This window comes from Equus asinus, chromosome 2, assembly GCF_041296235.1.
Source record: "Equus asinus isolate D_3611 breed Donkey chromosome 2, EquAss-T2T_v2, whole genome shotgun sequence".
NCBI classification, from domain to species: Eukaryota; Metazoa; Chordata; class Mammalia; order Perissodactyla; family Equidae; genus Equus; species Equus asinus.
In genome coordinates this window covers 1747792-1763097 of record NC_091791.1, presented here as the reverse complement: position 1 = coordinate 1763097, position 15306 = coordinate 1747792, and the positions used below count along the sequence as shown (strand labels likewise).

General features: G+C 57.5%; 1 protein-coding gene across 22 annotated transcripts in view; it reads left to right on the top strand.

The window, feature by feature from the left end:
• JAKMIP3 (Janus kinase and microtubule interacting protein 3) overlaps positions 1–15306 on the top strand; it is a 128153-nt gene that overhangs the window by 92684 nt on the left and 20163 nt on the right. For 8 of the 22 annotated variants that reach the window (XM_070520666.1, XM_044748450.2, XM_070480823.1 and 5 more), the window contains 8 exons: positions 896–994; positions 1076–1135; positions 5117–5182; positions 6041–6109; positions 6199–6276; positions 11356–11559; positions 12812–12877; positions 15079–15120. In XM_070520666.1, the coding sequence (XP_070376767.1) occupies positions 896–994; positions 1076–1135; positions 5117–5182; positions 6041–6109; positions 6199–6276; positions 11356–11559; positions 12812–12877; positions 15079–15120 (684 nt within the window). Of the gene's footprint in view, positions 1–895; positions 995–1075; positions 1136–5116; positions 5183–6040; positions 6110–6198; positions 6277–11355; positions 11560–12811; positions 12878–15047; positions 15121–15306 lie in introns of all 22 variants that reach the window. The other 14 variants (XM_070480855.1, XM_070480822.1, XM_070480853.1 and 11 more) reach the window with 6 other exon arrangements.

The following is a 15306-nucleotide window of genomic DNA, read 5'->3' as shown; positions in this document are numbered from 1 at the left end:
GGCTGAGTCCAGGGCTGGAGTGTTGTTTCCCTGTGAGCTGGTGTGATTGAGGGCTGTAGTTGGGCCCCTGTCACTTGCTGTTGTAGAGGAAAACGAAAGCAGAAGCAAAACAAAATAGACAAAAACCACGAGTGTCTGCACGCAGTGCCGGGGCCTCCCTCTGGGTCCTGGCATCCTTCAGGGCACCCGGTGATGAGGGGGTCGTGACTGTCACTGGCAAGAATGACCACCTTCTCCTACAACACTGGGACCCAGCTTGACTTGCTTTTATGCACCAGCATTTCTGCCTGTCTTGTTTCCTGGTGTCCCCACACACCTGGGTTGTGGGGAAGGGGTCCCCACTTGCCTGCCAAGGAACCAGGTTGAGTCCGGATGGAACTGCCTGTCACGATCCTCTGGTCCACCTCCCTGAGGGGGCAGGAAGGCTGCATGGCCACTCCATGTGTGTGTGTGTGTGTGTGTGTGTGTGAGACAGTCCCCTCTGGGCCCCCGGGGCTCCTGCATGTGGTCCTGGATGAGGACGGTGGCAGCACCACCAGCCACTGTCCTCAAGGGCTTGCTCTCGTCAGGCCTGTGGGGGACACTGCTCCTTGAACCTCCCAACAGCCCTATGGGATTCACGATGACAGCTCTTGGGGTCCCGAGAGCCCATCTATGCTGAGAGCTCCCCGCTCCTCTCAGCATCTGGACAGGGCCTGTCTTCTTGGGCAAGTCCAATGAGGCTGCTGCTGCTGCAGCCAGGGCTTTGTTTTCACAAACGGCATGTTGACCACATTTGGTGGCCTTTGTGTCCCCACGATCTTCCTAGAATGGGCTCCCAGCACAGCCCTCTGGGGCGGGCGGGGGACAGGAGGGAGCAGTCTGCCCATGCCCAGCCTTCCACTCTCTGTCTTAGGAGAGGGAGAGGAAGTCGCCCGCCATCAACTTCCACCACACCCCCTTCGTGGACGGCAAGAGCCCCCTCCAAGCGTACTGCGAGGCGGAAGGCGTGACGGTAAAGCCCCTGCCCGACTCCGCCCCACGCCGGCCCCCGCCCGGCTGGCGCTCACCTTGTCTGTCATCTCTTTGCCTCTAGGACATCCTGGTCACAGAGCTGATGAAGAAGCTCGACATCCTGGGGGATAACGCCGTAAGTGTATGTTGCTCTCCTGACTTGTGCATGCCTCCCCATGCAACCACCCCGAGGTCCCAGCCCCTCCGTGGTCCAGGGCCCCGTGAGTCCCACTGCGGTCCTGCCACAGGCCGCCCTACCTGCGCCCTCGCCCCCCTCCTAGGCTAGGGTCTCTTGGGAGGGGCCCAGCATTTGGGAGAAGTTCCATTCCTTCCTCCCATTGTTCCTGCACCATCTGGGTGGCCACCAGCACCGGGAAGCACGGCATCCGGGGCTACTGCTCTGCTAGGGAGGGAAAGCCTCTGCTGTGCACACCCCAGATCTTCCAGCAGAGACACTGCTGGCCTCGTGTGCTCGGTTTCTGGAATCCCTCTCAGCCGTTAAGCTCTTCCATCCCCTCAGCGGGGATGGGGGCTGTGGCTCCTTGGAGTAGCTTAGACATTCCAGACTCCTAGGGGTTCCCACTTCCTTGGTTTTGGAGGAGGGGCAGAACCTATAAATAATCTCCAAATCTCATTTGAGGCGGAGTTCCAATTTCTACAGCAAACTCCTTGAAAGAATGTTAATTACTGAGTGGGCAAAGTGACTGACCCCTTCATCTCACCCTCCCTCCTCTGTCCTTCCATCCTCCATCCACCCATCCACCTCCCATCCATCCATCTCCATCCTCCATGACCCATCCATCCTCCATCCTCCATCCATCCATCCACCTCCCATCCATCCATCTCCATCCTCCATGACCCATCCATCCTCCATCCTCTATCCATCCATCCACCTCCCATCCATCCATCTCCATCCTCCATGACCCATCCATCCTCCATCCTCTATCCATCCATCCTCCATCCACCCATCCATCTCCATCCTCCATGACCCATCCATCCTCCATCCTCTATCCATCCATCCTCCATCCACCCATCCATCTCCATCCTCCATGACCCATCCATCCTCCATCCTCTGTCCATCCACCATCTGTCCATCCTCCATCCACCCTCCATCCATCATCCTGCACTTCTTGAGCCCCTCCCTGTCCAACAGAGGGCTCAACTGCTCTGGAAGGCGGCCCCACTCCACACCCTAGAACTTTTCCCCTCAAGGTGTACTAACAAATGCACAGTCTACGGCTGGCCATAAGGCGCCTTTGGCTCCCCATCCTGGTCCCTGTTCTCGACAAAGAGCCAGGCACTTAGTCAAATTCATGCACTTCATGCAATAGGTGGAGAAAAAAGGGAAACAAATGCATGCAAACACACACACACACATGTTCTCACTCATGTTCTCACACATGTTCTCACTAACACAGGCTCTCAGTCACACATGCGTTCTCACCACATTCTCAGTCACACACATGTTCTCACTCACACACGTTCTTACAGTGTTCTTGCTCAGTCACACGCGTTCTCACTCACACATACATTCTCACACACATTTTCAGTCACACACACATGTTCTCACTCACACTTGTTCTCTCACACATTCTCACACATTGTCAGTCACACACACGTTCTCACTGACACACGTTCTCACTCACTCACATGTTTTCATTCACACACACCTTTTCTCACACAAGTTTTCACTTACACACATGTGCTCATTCATACACACCCCCCCCAAAGCCCAGGTGCTCAGGCACATGCTCGGGGCCAGCTGTTCTTCCCGGCAGCCGCGGAGTGCTTGGGGCCCTGTGTTGACAGGAACCCTCTCCCCTCACCTGCCCTTCACCTGGGAAGCCATGCGGAGCAGAGGCAGAGAGGAGCCCCAGTGGGGAGGCCTCGGGCTGTCTCTGCCCCCTCACTCAGGCCTGGGATCTGTCTCGGCTGCAGAGAGCGCAGGCGCTAGCCCCCAGCAGGGATGGCTGTTGTTGAGCATGCGCTGGGGTCCAGTGCTGGGTATTAGACCCCGTCATGGGTTCTTGGGAACCATATTGATTAACCTTCCTATTCACAGCTAGAGAAACTGAGGCCCCTGAGGTGACCCACCAGGTCCCAGAGCTGTCCTAGCGGCAGAGGCAGGATGAGCCCAGCTCCACCCAGTCCTGCTCAGGGCTCCTCCGCACCCTGTAGCTGCCCGCCCAAGAGCAGCAGTGAGCGTGGCTTCCATGGAGCCCGTGTGCAGCCTCAGAGCACAGGGGCAGAGTTGGCTGAGGACTGGAGGACACACTGCCGGGTTTCACACTCAGGAGACCCTGTGGGCACCCTTGGCAGTTCCTGCCGATGGGCCGGGGGGGTGTCTCTTCAGGTCTCTGTGGTCAGAGTTGAGCGTACGGGCACACTTCAGGCAGATGACAGGGACAGCCTGGCCCCCGTCACCTTCACATTCAGGATGTGCTAGTGCTGTGGCCACCATCCCCAGACCACCCCAGAGAAAGCTGCAGCCTCCAAACTGGCCGTGTGAGCGCCTGAGCCCCAGACCTCGGTTTCCTCAGGAGTCAGGGCCTTGGGTGGAGCAGAGAGGCTGGCGGGGGCAGGACGGATGCCCGTCCTCCCTGGTGGGCAGTGTGCTCACCTGCTGCGCCTGGCCTGCAGAGGGGCGGGTCTCCTGGGGAAGGAAGAGCAGGGTCTGGGGCATCAGGACGTGGTCACCTCCAGGAGGGGTCAGGAGGACCCCAGCGAGGCTGCTCACCAGGTAGGATGTCGCAAGTCCTTCGGCCTGGTCTAATCATGTCCAGGTAGATCCCTCCCTCACACTGAAGCCGCTTGCTCAGCCAGGTCCTGACTCCCCATCCTGCCCCTCAGACCAGCCCTACCCTGGGAGGAGGGAGAGGTGTGGGCAGCCTGGCTGGGTTCCCTGGGAGCAGGAGGGATGAGGGGCACTTGGCCCCAGCCCCACACCAGCTGGAGTGCACAAGCCCTGAGGACAGAGCCTGCCTCTGTGCCTACAGAGGTTGGTCATTGGCCCCACCCTGTGCTGACTGCATGGGGTGGGGACGACAAGAGACTCTGCCCTCGGGGAGCTCACATTCCGGAGGGCAAGAGACATAGACAGGGCTTTCCCAGTGGACCCTGAATCAGGGCAGCTCTAGGGTGTGGAGCGGGGCCACCCTCTTCCGGGGCACAGTGATCCCAGCAGGCTCCTTGCTGCTCCAGCTTCTGTTCCCCGTGCTCTCCCCGCCCCGCTCCTGGCTGTCCACAAGGTGGGGCCCAGCAGTGGGGACAGCCTAGCTCCCGCCCTGCTACTGATGCAGGTGGCCGTCAGGATCTGAGCGGGTGAAGTGCCCACATCCTCCGAGGATGCTTGTTTGGCCCCAAAGCCAGACCCAGCCTGCCCAGAGCAACCACTCGGGTGGGCATCTTGGGACAAGGCATGAGTAAGATGTAGAAAAAAAAGACAAACCCCCTGGAATTGGAACTATTCCACAGCCATGGATATTTGATCTTCGCTCTATATTCATAAGTGGTGTTTTAGTAACTCACCGCTGCATATGCAGCGAGCTGGCTTTAAACAAAGATGGACACAGAGACAGAGAGTGGGGATGTATTTATCACTGCCCGCCTGCTTGTTACACGGTTATTGTCGGCGAGAGGACAAGAGGGGACCAAGAGAGGGTGCACCCCAAGTGAACAGGGTCAAGAGTAGGGGGGTGTCAGACTTGGGACAGGGTTTTAGTAAAATTGACCTTTAACTGTGGCCCCAGGTCCCCCATGCCTGTCCCATCAGCCCTATACCTAGTACCCATAACTCAGCCCCTCCACCAAGCACCCATCATTCAGCCCCACCACCAAGCACTCATCATTCAGCCCCTCCCAATAGGCATCACTGAGCCTCACCACCAAGCACCCACCATTTACCCCCACTGCCGTGCACCCATCATTCAGTCCCACCACCGAGCACCTATCGTTCAGCCCCACCACCCAGTACCCATCATTCAGTCCCACCACCAAGCATCCATCATTCAGCCCCACCACCCAGTACCCATCATTCAGTCCTACCACCAAGCACCCATCATTCAGCCTGGGCGCCCTGAAGGCATTGCCCCTGACTATATGTGTATTCTGCTTTTGGGTGCAGAATCTGACCAATGAGGAGCAAGTAGTCATCATACAAGCCAGGACGGTCCTAACCTTGGCTGAAAAGGTAACAGTGACTGCGTGGATGCTCTTGGGAGAGGGTCCAGCTCCCCGCAGGTCTCCCTTTCCGTGCTCAGCTCAGAGAAGATGCTCTCCCCGGGAGGAGGGGCCATGGGGAGCAGGGGGTCCACTAATCCTGTCTGCCGTGGGAGGTCTGGTACAGGCAGAGGTCAAAATACCCACCACGCGTGTTTTCAAATGACAGATTCAGCCAGAACTTGCCCTAAGGCCAACTCTGCCTGGGTTTACTCCCAAAGCCAGGAGATGTGGTGGGTCTGTAAAACTGTCATTATTCTGTTTGACCTGTCAGGACCCTTCCCTGGGCGTCCCCCAACCCACCTGGGCTCCCTCGCCCCCCAGCTTCCCTGCTCCCAGGGCTGCCAGGCTGCTCCTGGTCCCACCCCCATAGCCAGAACCTGCTGTCAGCACTCCCTCCTGTGGTCCTCCAGCAGGAAGTGGAAGGGGTGTTCCAGTGAATGGGGCTTCAGGGAGGGGACTGAGAGAGAACAGGCTGCCCTCCCAGTATCTCCTGGCAGAGCTCTCAGGTGCAGCTGCCCCTGCTGCACCCCAGCTAATGACCCTCCCCTCCCTGGTGAAGGGTGGGGGACAGACTTCCTGGACGCCAGGCAGGGTGTGGGGTGGAACCTGGACCTGGCCTGCACGCTGGGCACACGGAGCTCACGATGCCATCCCAGCCCTGACTCCCAGCAAGGGCTGGGCTCTCGCCCACTGGAGGAAGAGTGGGAAGGGTGGAGAGGGGCCAGGCCTCCCTCCCTCCTCTCCCAGGCTGTCTCCATGGATGGCTTTGGTGCCTGTGTGGTGACCTGAGAGGTCACAGTCGCCTGCTCTTCCTGTGTGTGTCCAGTGGCTCCAGCAGATTGAAGAGACGGAGTCAGCTCTGCAGCGGAAGATGGTGGACCTGGAGAGCGAGAAGGTAGGTGGGCATCTCGCCACGCGGCCCTGCATCACCGCGTCACCCGGTCCGGCACCCGAGGCCGAGACGTGGGTCCTCTTGTGTTTCAGGAGCTGTTCAGTAAACAGAAGGGCTACCTGGATGAGGAGCTGGACTACAGGAAGCAGTCCTTGGACCAAGCTCACAAAGTAAGAGAAATACAGTTGCCGGAACCCCCGAGGGGGTGGGGGCTTTGGGGTAGAAACAGGGAAAGTTGTTCACACGTCCAGTGGTGTGTCTCAGGGTCTGTGTGGGCTGGGCCTCAGACCCCCGCCCGGGAAGAGCCTGGGCCCTGCGTGGCTGGTGTGGGGTCACTCTCTGCATTTCTCCCTCTGGAGACACCCGGCTTGGTGAGCTCACAGGAGGCCTTACCACCCCGTCTGCAAACCCTTTTCCCTGTGAATGCAGGCACACGAGCAGAACTCAATCGGATATTTGAAATGAGTTGAGAAAAGAGAATTCATTGAAAACTATGCATTTACGAATTAAGTGAACGCAGTTGAGTGTAAGTAACACTCGAGAAAAGCCAGTCCGCCCGTCCTTTGCACATCTGCTTCCCCACGGGGCGGTTTCCCCCCAGTCAACCTAAGGGCTGTCCCCACGCGGGGTGAACGCCGAGATCTAGAGGACCTGTAGCCATCACCTCTGTCTGTGAGTCAGTCCTCACTGAGGTTGTTTGAGACCCCGAACAGAAACTTCACTTGAACTTCAGGCAGCCTTTCCATGTCAAGGGGTGACCCCAAATCAAGGACTGCATCGTAGCTCCTCAGACGAGCTCGGCAGAGGCACCTGCTGGGGACTTCCCAGGGGAGCGAGGCCCGTGCTGCCTTTCTGGCCATCAGTTACACCTGTAAATTAATGTCCCCTGGAGAACGGTCCTTCCTGCCTGGGTGTGCCTTTGTCTCCCCCCAGACTGTGAATCCTTGAAGTTAGAGCACATTGTCACTCCAGTTCAGGATAAGCCGTCGAGTGGCCCACACGAGGGAGCCCGAGGATTGGCCAAAAGTAGGCGTGGGGTCTGGAATTTGCCCCACCGCCAGCTGGTCAGCCTACCCCTGTGACTCGGCCCCTCGTGGACAGTATAAGATTGTCACAACGGCGTGTTCAGTGGCAGCTGTTGCTGCCCGGCTCGGAAGCTAGCAGCTGGATGCTTCTTTGTGCCCATCAGAGGGCGGGCGGGCTTCCTGAGGGTCAGGGCAGTGCTCCCTCTGCTGGGTGATGATGGTGAGGATGGCCCACTGACCTGCCAGTCCTTGTCTGACGCCTGCAGGAGCAGCCACAGAGGAGGTGGCCTCAGGGAGAGCTGAATTGGCACAGATGGACCTCCTCAGAAATACGTGCTGAGGCCCGTGTTTCCAGTTCACTCAGGTGCCGGGTGTTCACAGTATGTGGGGGCAGCCAGGCAGCTCCCAGCCCCTGCACTGCTGCTGCCTGTGCTCTGCTCCTGCGTCCTGGGCACGCTCCGGGAGGAGGAAGCTTGCTGCTAGCACCCGGGCATTATCCTGGAGACAGCCGCACCACGGGAATTTATTACATGACGTCAGTGCGAAAAAGATGAGTCACTGAGATGGTGTCAGAGAGACGGCTTTATAACACAGATGTGTACACACACAGCCCTATACACTATAGAAATGCTAGAGAAACGTTGCCCAGGGGGAGCAGGTGGCTGGTCCTGCCCTGCCTCACTGTGTGCGGCTGTTGGGGACACCTCCCTGGGTGATGACTGGGGGTCCGTTCCTCCCATTCCAACAGGAAAGACCCGAGTTTGGCCATCTCACTCTCGTTTCCTTATCACTGTGCCAGCTCGCACTTTCCTCTGGACCATCAGCCGTCGAATCTGTCCTTCAGGAAACCCTGTGCAGAGGGTGGCACCTATTGGCCCGGGCTGCCCTGGGGGCTGCAGCCTGTGGGCCCCTGCCGGGTTTCACACCCTCCCTGCTCTGTGAGCACAGAGCCACAGTTGGGCTTTGGAAGGTGAGGATGGTCCCTAGGATGGGATGATGGCTGTCTGGGAAGCTGCCAGCAGACCTGCTGACCCGGACAGGCTGGGGAGAAGGGCGTGCACAGACAGTCCTGCAGGTGGCCCATCGCTTGTGCCCACGCGTGTGGGGAAGGTCGGGGACATCCCGGTTCCCAGGTTCCTGTGAAGCCATTGTGATGTTAATTCTAAGCCCCAAGCTCAGCCCGTTTATTTTTAAATGCTGGAGCTTATCTTAAACACACTAAGCTCTTTTGCTCTAAGAAGCGGCAGTTGACATGGGGTGTGAGCTGGTTGTGACAGCTGGGGACAGTTTATTTTGTGGCTGTCAAGAACAATAAAATGTAAGTGAGGTCCAAAAGTGTTTTTTTTTCCCCTTTCCTAAAATGTCTACTAAGCCAAAGGACTTTTCTTAATCATTTTGCCTAAAGAAAAGGAAATGTTTATTTCTAAAGATATTACATTTTTTATGAGTTTCTGTAGTTTGAGAATTTGGTTTTTTCAAAGTGTATCAATAAAATCTTCCGAGGAAAAAGCTTTAAAAGTACTTCAGATCAAATTGCTAAATCCTTAGGAATTTATAACGAGGTATGTGTTTTGGCTGCTAAGTGATAGCAATGGGATCATTTTGCATGGTAGTTTCTGGGTCACGAATTGGATTTCTGGAAGGCAGCATAGGGGCCGAGCATGCCCTGCTCAGCTCTTCCCATCTCGCTGCGTCCCCGCACACGGCCCACCCCGGGCCCTCGCTGCCCACCAGCTCCAGCCTCCCCTCAGTCCTGCCCGCCTCCTTCGGCATGGCCCCGACCTGGGGACTCCAGGGCCTGGCTCCCACTTAGCCTGGTCGGGCTCTCCGCCCCTCTCAGGTCTTCTCATGGGTAGGGGTTTGGGCTCTGGGCTCTTCCCCTGAGATCCGTGGTGAGCACTGTCCCCTGTCCTCCTTCTCTCTAGTTGGTGGGGAGCCCAGCCTCTGTGGCTCCTCCTGAAAGGCCTGGTCGGCACTCAGACCCGAGCCGTCCACCAAACAAGGCCTGTGCGCAGAGCTCCTGAGGGCTCTGGAACTGCTGGGTGGTGCAGCCGCCAGCGAGGTCAGCTGGTGGACCTGGGCGACCCCTCAGGGCTGGAGGCACCCCCAGTCTGCACCCCAGGGCCAGGGTGGCGCCCAGCGTCTCTCCCACAGCTTCTGGTGACTGTCCCTCACTGGCCGTCCACTCCTCGGACCGACCGGTGGTGGGCCCGCGGGGTCTGTTTTCTGTGGGCGCCGCTCTGGTGATCACCTCTGGAATTCTCGCTGACGTGAGTCTCTTCTCGTCACTCAGCTTGACCACATGCCATTGACAGTGTCCTGGTTAAACGTCTGCCTGTCCTCCCACCCGTCCCCCATCAACAGCTCCCTCTCGGGGCCTCCTGACAGCAGGAGAGGGAGAAGGGTCCGTTTGCTCGCCCCAAAAGGGAAAGTGCTCCGGCCCGAGGGCTGAGCTGCGCCGGCCTCGGACCTTTCACTGGGGGCATCAAGGCCCCAGAGCTCTGTTTCTTCTTGAATTAAGGTGATCAGCTGATTACTGCCTGTGATGTCTTACCTGTTTTCACAGATGATGTAATTATTTCATAAATTTACCTGATTCAGTAAATGGCATCAATTTATGCTAGGTGTGAATGGTTCTAACACATCAGAAGCCTCTCCCGGTAGGGTTGTGTTCATTCATTTATCTGTCATTCAGTAGACGTGTAGTGTCTGCTTATGAGTGGGCTCTGTGCTGGGACTGCATCGAGGAGGGCGACAGACCCCTCAGCCTGGCAGCAGAGAGAATTAACCAGCAGTCGAAAAGGAGGGCAGGATTGCTGTCAAAGGAGAGGGGCTCACAGGCAGAGCAGGTTGGGCCAGAAAGGTGGGTTCTGAAGGATGAAAAGGAGTTCGTCAGGCTTCAGGCAGAGGGACATCATGAGCACGGTCTGGGAAGCGTGGGGTGTCACGCGTGTTTGGGACCAGCAGCGTGGTGGGCTCGCCGTGTCGGAGCCCCCACAGTGTGAGGACCGTGGACTCTGGAGTCCCCTGCAGGGTCCAGACCCCAGCTCTGCCCCCAGCAGGACCCTGTGCGAGTTGTTCACCCCAAGTTGTCTCATCAGCGTGACTCACTTTCCCTATCTGTGAACTGGACCTAATGAGAGCTCCTACTTCATGGAAGGGGCTGACGAACATCGCAGAGGTGAAGTCTTACCAGGCGCCGTGGCTGTGGGCATCCTCAGGCTTTTCATCCGGGAGAGTGGAGGTGATGAAGCTGGGAGACGGGCAGAGGCCAGGCACGTGGGGCCTTGACGCCAAGAAGAGGTGAGGGCGTGTTTGAGGCAGCAGGGAGCAGCCGAGAGACAGAACTGCCCCACAGCCAGGGGTCCAGAGTTGGAAATCCAGGTGTCTCTGAGGTTCCTTCTAGCCTCTTCCAGCTCCTGGTGGCTCCAGGCACTCCTTGATTTGTGGCCACATCACCCCAATTTCTGCCTCTGTCATCACATGACTTCTCCCCTTGTCTTCTGTGATGGTCTCCAAATTTCCCTCTTCTTCTAAGGACAGAAGTCACTGGATTAGGGCCCACATTAACCCAGCATGACCTCGTCCTAACTTGATTACATCTGCAGAGCCGTATATCCAAATAAGGCCACATCCATAGGTTCCGGAGTTAGGTCTTGAATGAATCTTTTTGGGGACACGATTCACCGGATGGAATTGAGCCCCACAGTGGCCTGGCCTTGGGGGGTGGCTGGGAAGTCAGGGACTTGCCCCCTTCTGTTATAACTTCAGACAAACCCTTGTGAGCGCGCCCTCCCTCCTTCGTTGGCACTCACAGACCCAGGGTGTGAGAAGGTTGTGGGCAAAGGGAGACGCCTTCCCTCTGTTCTTCCCTCAAGGGACCTCTGCCCACCCCACCCGCCCCTGCTGCCATCATCCTGTTCTGGTCTCAAATACCTGCTGACCACGTTTTCCCCGATGTTAACACGGTGTAAGAATTCTGCCGCTGAACTTTCGTTGCAGGTTAAAAATCCCGTAGAAGGGAGTGATCTTGAAATAATTGCCCCAACCGTGTTTCCACTCTAAAGAACATCATTCAAGCTGGTGGAGAAGAAAACAGTCCCCTCTGTGGAGAGGCTTGGAGACGTTGTAACCCCGAGGGCTCTCGGGGTGCCCCAGGCCCCCCTCAGGCCTGGCAGTCCCTCTGGGAGAAGGCGAGGGCTAACTCTCCCCTCCTGCCCCCAGCACATCCTGGAGCTGGAAGCCATGCTGTACGACGCCCTGCAGCAGGAGGCCGGGGCCAAGGTGGCCCAGTTGCTGTCGGAGGAGGAGCGCGAGAAGCTCAAGGTGGCCGTGGAGCAGTGGAAGCGCCAGGTCATGAGCGAGCTGCGCGAGCGGGACGCCCAGATCCTGCGGGAGCGCATGGAGCTACTGCAGCTGGCACAGCAGGTGTGGGGCCTGGGGGGCGCTGGGGCGGTTCAGGCCCGGCTTCCTGTGGCTGTGCTTTCCAATAACCACACACTGCAACCTCGGTGCCTGCCGGTGGCCATGCCCTCCCATGGCCGCGCCCCACCTGGCCCTCCTGGCTGACTGCAGCCTCTGCTGACCAGCCTCAAGGGTCGTACTGCCCAGCTCTCTGGGCGAATGTCCTGTCTGCTGGGGCCCTGACTGCCCAGTCTCGTCCATGACTCTTCCCTCAATGGAAGGGCACAGTGAAGGCAGCATTCAGGAAGCAGCCCCTGGCCTTCTCTTGGCCTAGGGGCACTTGGGGACCTCAGGTCAGTCCGGCCAGTCCATTTCTAACAGAAGGTGAGGCGCCCTGGCAGAGTGGACAGCCTTGGTGTGAAGGCATGTCTCCACCCCCGTGCATGCCGCCGTGACCTGGAGGGGCCTTTCCAGATGTGTCCACCCCATATGCCAGACTCAACTTGCAAAGTCAGATAAACAAGTAAGGCAGGGTTTGCTGTGGATGTTAGTGGGCTGCTGTCTGACCAGAGGATTAGTCAGCTCCCAGGACACCCACCGCCAGATCTGTGTCAGTCTGAGGACGGTGGTCATCAGACAGGCTGTGCTCAGAGCTTAGCTGGTTCCAGCATCCAGGCGCAGGATCCACACCCAGCCTGGACACGCAAATTTGCATCTAATTAGCATTGCATTGCCTACCAAAGTGAAGACCGTGGGTTCAAAACGTGATGTCATTCTGCAAGGAAAGTCCCTGTGACTGGCTTTGTGACCTCCTGCTGCTTGTCACTTTGCTGTCATGGTGTTTAAGAAGGACTGAATTGATTCCGTACTATTCCCTTGGACTGCTAGCATTGTGGCTCATGGGCTGAAGTTGCAGGAGGCGGGAGGGTATCGTTCCTGCCACGGGAGGTGTGGCCAGGGGGAGGGCTGTCCACTCTTCTGTTGGAGCAAAGCAGCAGATTGAGAAAGGCTATGTCTGTAAGGGAAACCGAGGAAGCGCAGCCCTCTCCTTAGCCGAAGTCCACAGAGAGAGGACAGACCGAGGCTCCTGGGCCCCTCACGGTGCAGATAAGACTCAGACAGTGGTGAAAATGTGGTCAGCCACGGCTTCCCGGGCCCTGCCCACATGGCTGCTGCTCTGTGGCTGTGGGTCCAACAGGTGCATGAGTGAAGATTCAGACAGGCTTTTTCCCAAATGCTCTGGTTATTGAAGCTTTTCCTGCTTTTAACATTGCAGAGGATTAAAGAGTTAGAAGAAAGAATAGAAGCTCAGAAGAGACAAATAAAGGAACTGGAGGAAAAGGTAAAATGAATGCACATTTCTGGGCTGCTTTTGTTCTGGGAGCTTCCGTAAAGAGAAGGACGATAACTCCCCGGGTGTCATTTAGCGTGAGGTCTGAGATTGGGGCACGGTCAAACAGAACGAGGTTTCAGGGTGGCATCTGATCTGGACCAGGAGCTGGGAGCCAGGGTCTGGGAACACCGCCTCTGCGATGACCCAGCCATGTGACCCCAGAGGGCTGTGTCTCTCTCAGCCTCAGTTTCCCCAGTGTGCCAGAGCAGCAACCTGGGGTCCCTTTAGTGCTGACGGCTGTGCTGGAGCACTTGAGTCCTCCTCCAAGCTCACCGAGCACATTGGTCCAGAAGCCAGGTCCCTGAGCACCGGAATTCTCCTCTTGAGGGCGGGCTGTCAGTGAACAAGGGTCTCTTAGCTTTGGTTCTTAAAGACATAGCTTCCAGGTTTAGGAAACTCCGGGTGCTGCCAGGTCATTAGTTTGGGGCACTTGGTTCAGGCCCCAGGAGGACTGTCTGGCTCTTTTCCTGGACCCCTGGCTCTGTGAGGCGTGGGGTCCTGGGCACTCTGTCTACTCACGGCAACAGCCCGAGTTGGTGCTCCCCAAATCAAGGTGCACAGAGCGCACCCGGAGAGAACCCGGCTCCTCCTAGGGGTTTTGCTTAGTTTTAGGGCAGCTCTTTTTATGTGATTTAGGGATGCTTCACTGGTCTCTAGGGGTCAGACTGTTCAGTTCTTTCGGCTGGTCCTGCCTGTGGGGTGGGTCTCACTCTATGACTGCCGCCCCCGAGCACTGAGTGAGGCAGCCAGTGGGATCCACCTCCCTGGCTCGTCCCTTCCAGAGAGAACAAGAGGCCTGTGTTTGCATGGGACCCTTGTGGGCTGCAGGTCCTCAGCCTGGCCCCAGGAACAGCCAGCGGAGGCAGGACATGAGGCTCCTCCCCAGAGCTGTCCTCCTACAGCTGGTCTCCCCCCGCCCACCTGCCCTGGCTACCCCCATCAATGACAGCAGCCCACCTTCCCCTGGGCCCTTTACTGCCAATTGTCACAGTAAACGTGCACATCCACTGTGCCGGTGCTTCTGTCCGGCGCCTAGAACCGTGCAGGGCACAACGTGCCGACCAGGACTTGCCTGCCCCGTGGGCGCCCGCCACCTGGGAAATAAGGAGGCTGGGAGGGGACACGCTGTTCTCGGGGCTCTGGCCTCACAGTGGGCACATTCTCTCCCCCCAGATGAATGTCTTTCTCCCTTTGCATCTTAAAGCGAGAGCATTTGTTTGTATTAAATACTAGAATTTTTTTTTTTCCTTTTTCTCCCCAAAGCCCCCGGTACATAGTTGTGTATTCTTCGTTGTGGGTTCTTCTAGTTGTGGCATGTGGGACGCTGCCTCAGCGTGGTCTGATGAGCAGTGCCATGTCCGCGCCCAGGATTCGAACTAACGAAACACTGGGCCGCCTGCAGCAGAGCGCACGAACTTAACCACTCGGCCACGGGGCCAGCCCCAAATACTAGAATTTTTTAAATTGGGTGTTTATTCTTTTACTCTCACTAAAGCAACTCTGCATTTCCAATCAATTGTACCACTGCCAGATTTTCTCTTGTGTCTGAATTGGCCTGGTCCCGTTCCCCCCAACCCCAAATGAGGCTCCACATGTGAAGTCCATTCAGGATGCTGGTTGTGCTTTATCTTTTGTGATGGGACTGAGACCAAAACATTGTCTGAGAGCTCTCGTGTTTGCCTGGCGCTGGGAGTGTCTTTCCACGCACGAGACTTCCATCATTATTACTAGCCAGATAGTGGTCTCACCATCACCCGGAGACAGGTGCAGGTGGTTGGTCCCACCCTACAGAGGAAGAGGCGAGAGGCGATGTGACCAGCAGAGGCTCGCTTGTGCTGGGGACACTCTGGACGTGAGGCCTCCTGACCATTGCCCCTAGCCCAGCCTCTGGTTGGGGCAAGGTCCCCAGAATGTGTCTCTAGGCAGTGGCTTCAGAGCCAGGGCATCCTCACAGCCCCTGGCAGCACGCCCCTTAACCGCTGGGCGCCAGCACGCCAGGATTTGCTGGCAGCCCCGTCTTGCTCTGTCTGTGGTCACACGTTATTTCCTGCCAGAAGCCCTACCAACTCTCTTTTCTCTTTCTTTCCCTCCACGTCCCCACCCCCCCCTTCCTTTTCAGTTTCTATTTCTGTTCTTATTTTTCTCCTTAGCCTTCATTCTGTGGTCATAGCTCTCCTGGGCACCCCGACGTGGTGAGTGTTTCATCAACTGGGTTTCCCAGCCGGGTCCCGCTCTGCTTCTCGGGGCACCAGGAGGGTCCCCGCACCGCCTGGGGAGCTGCTGCCTGCTGTTCTGGGAGGGGGCGACACCCAGGGCTCTCCAAGGGCTGTTCCAGAGCTGCCCGCAGCCTTCAGACCTCAGTGCCTGCCCGGGGTCAG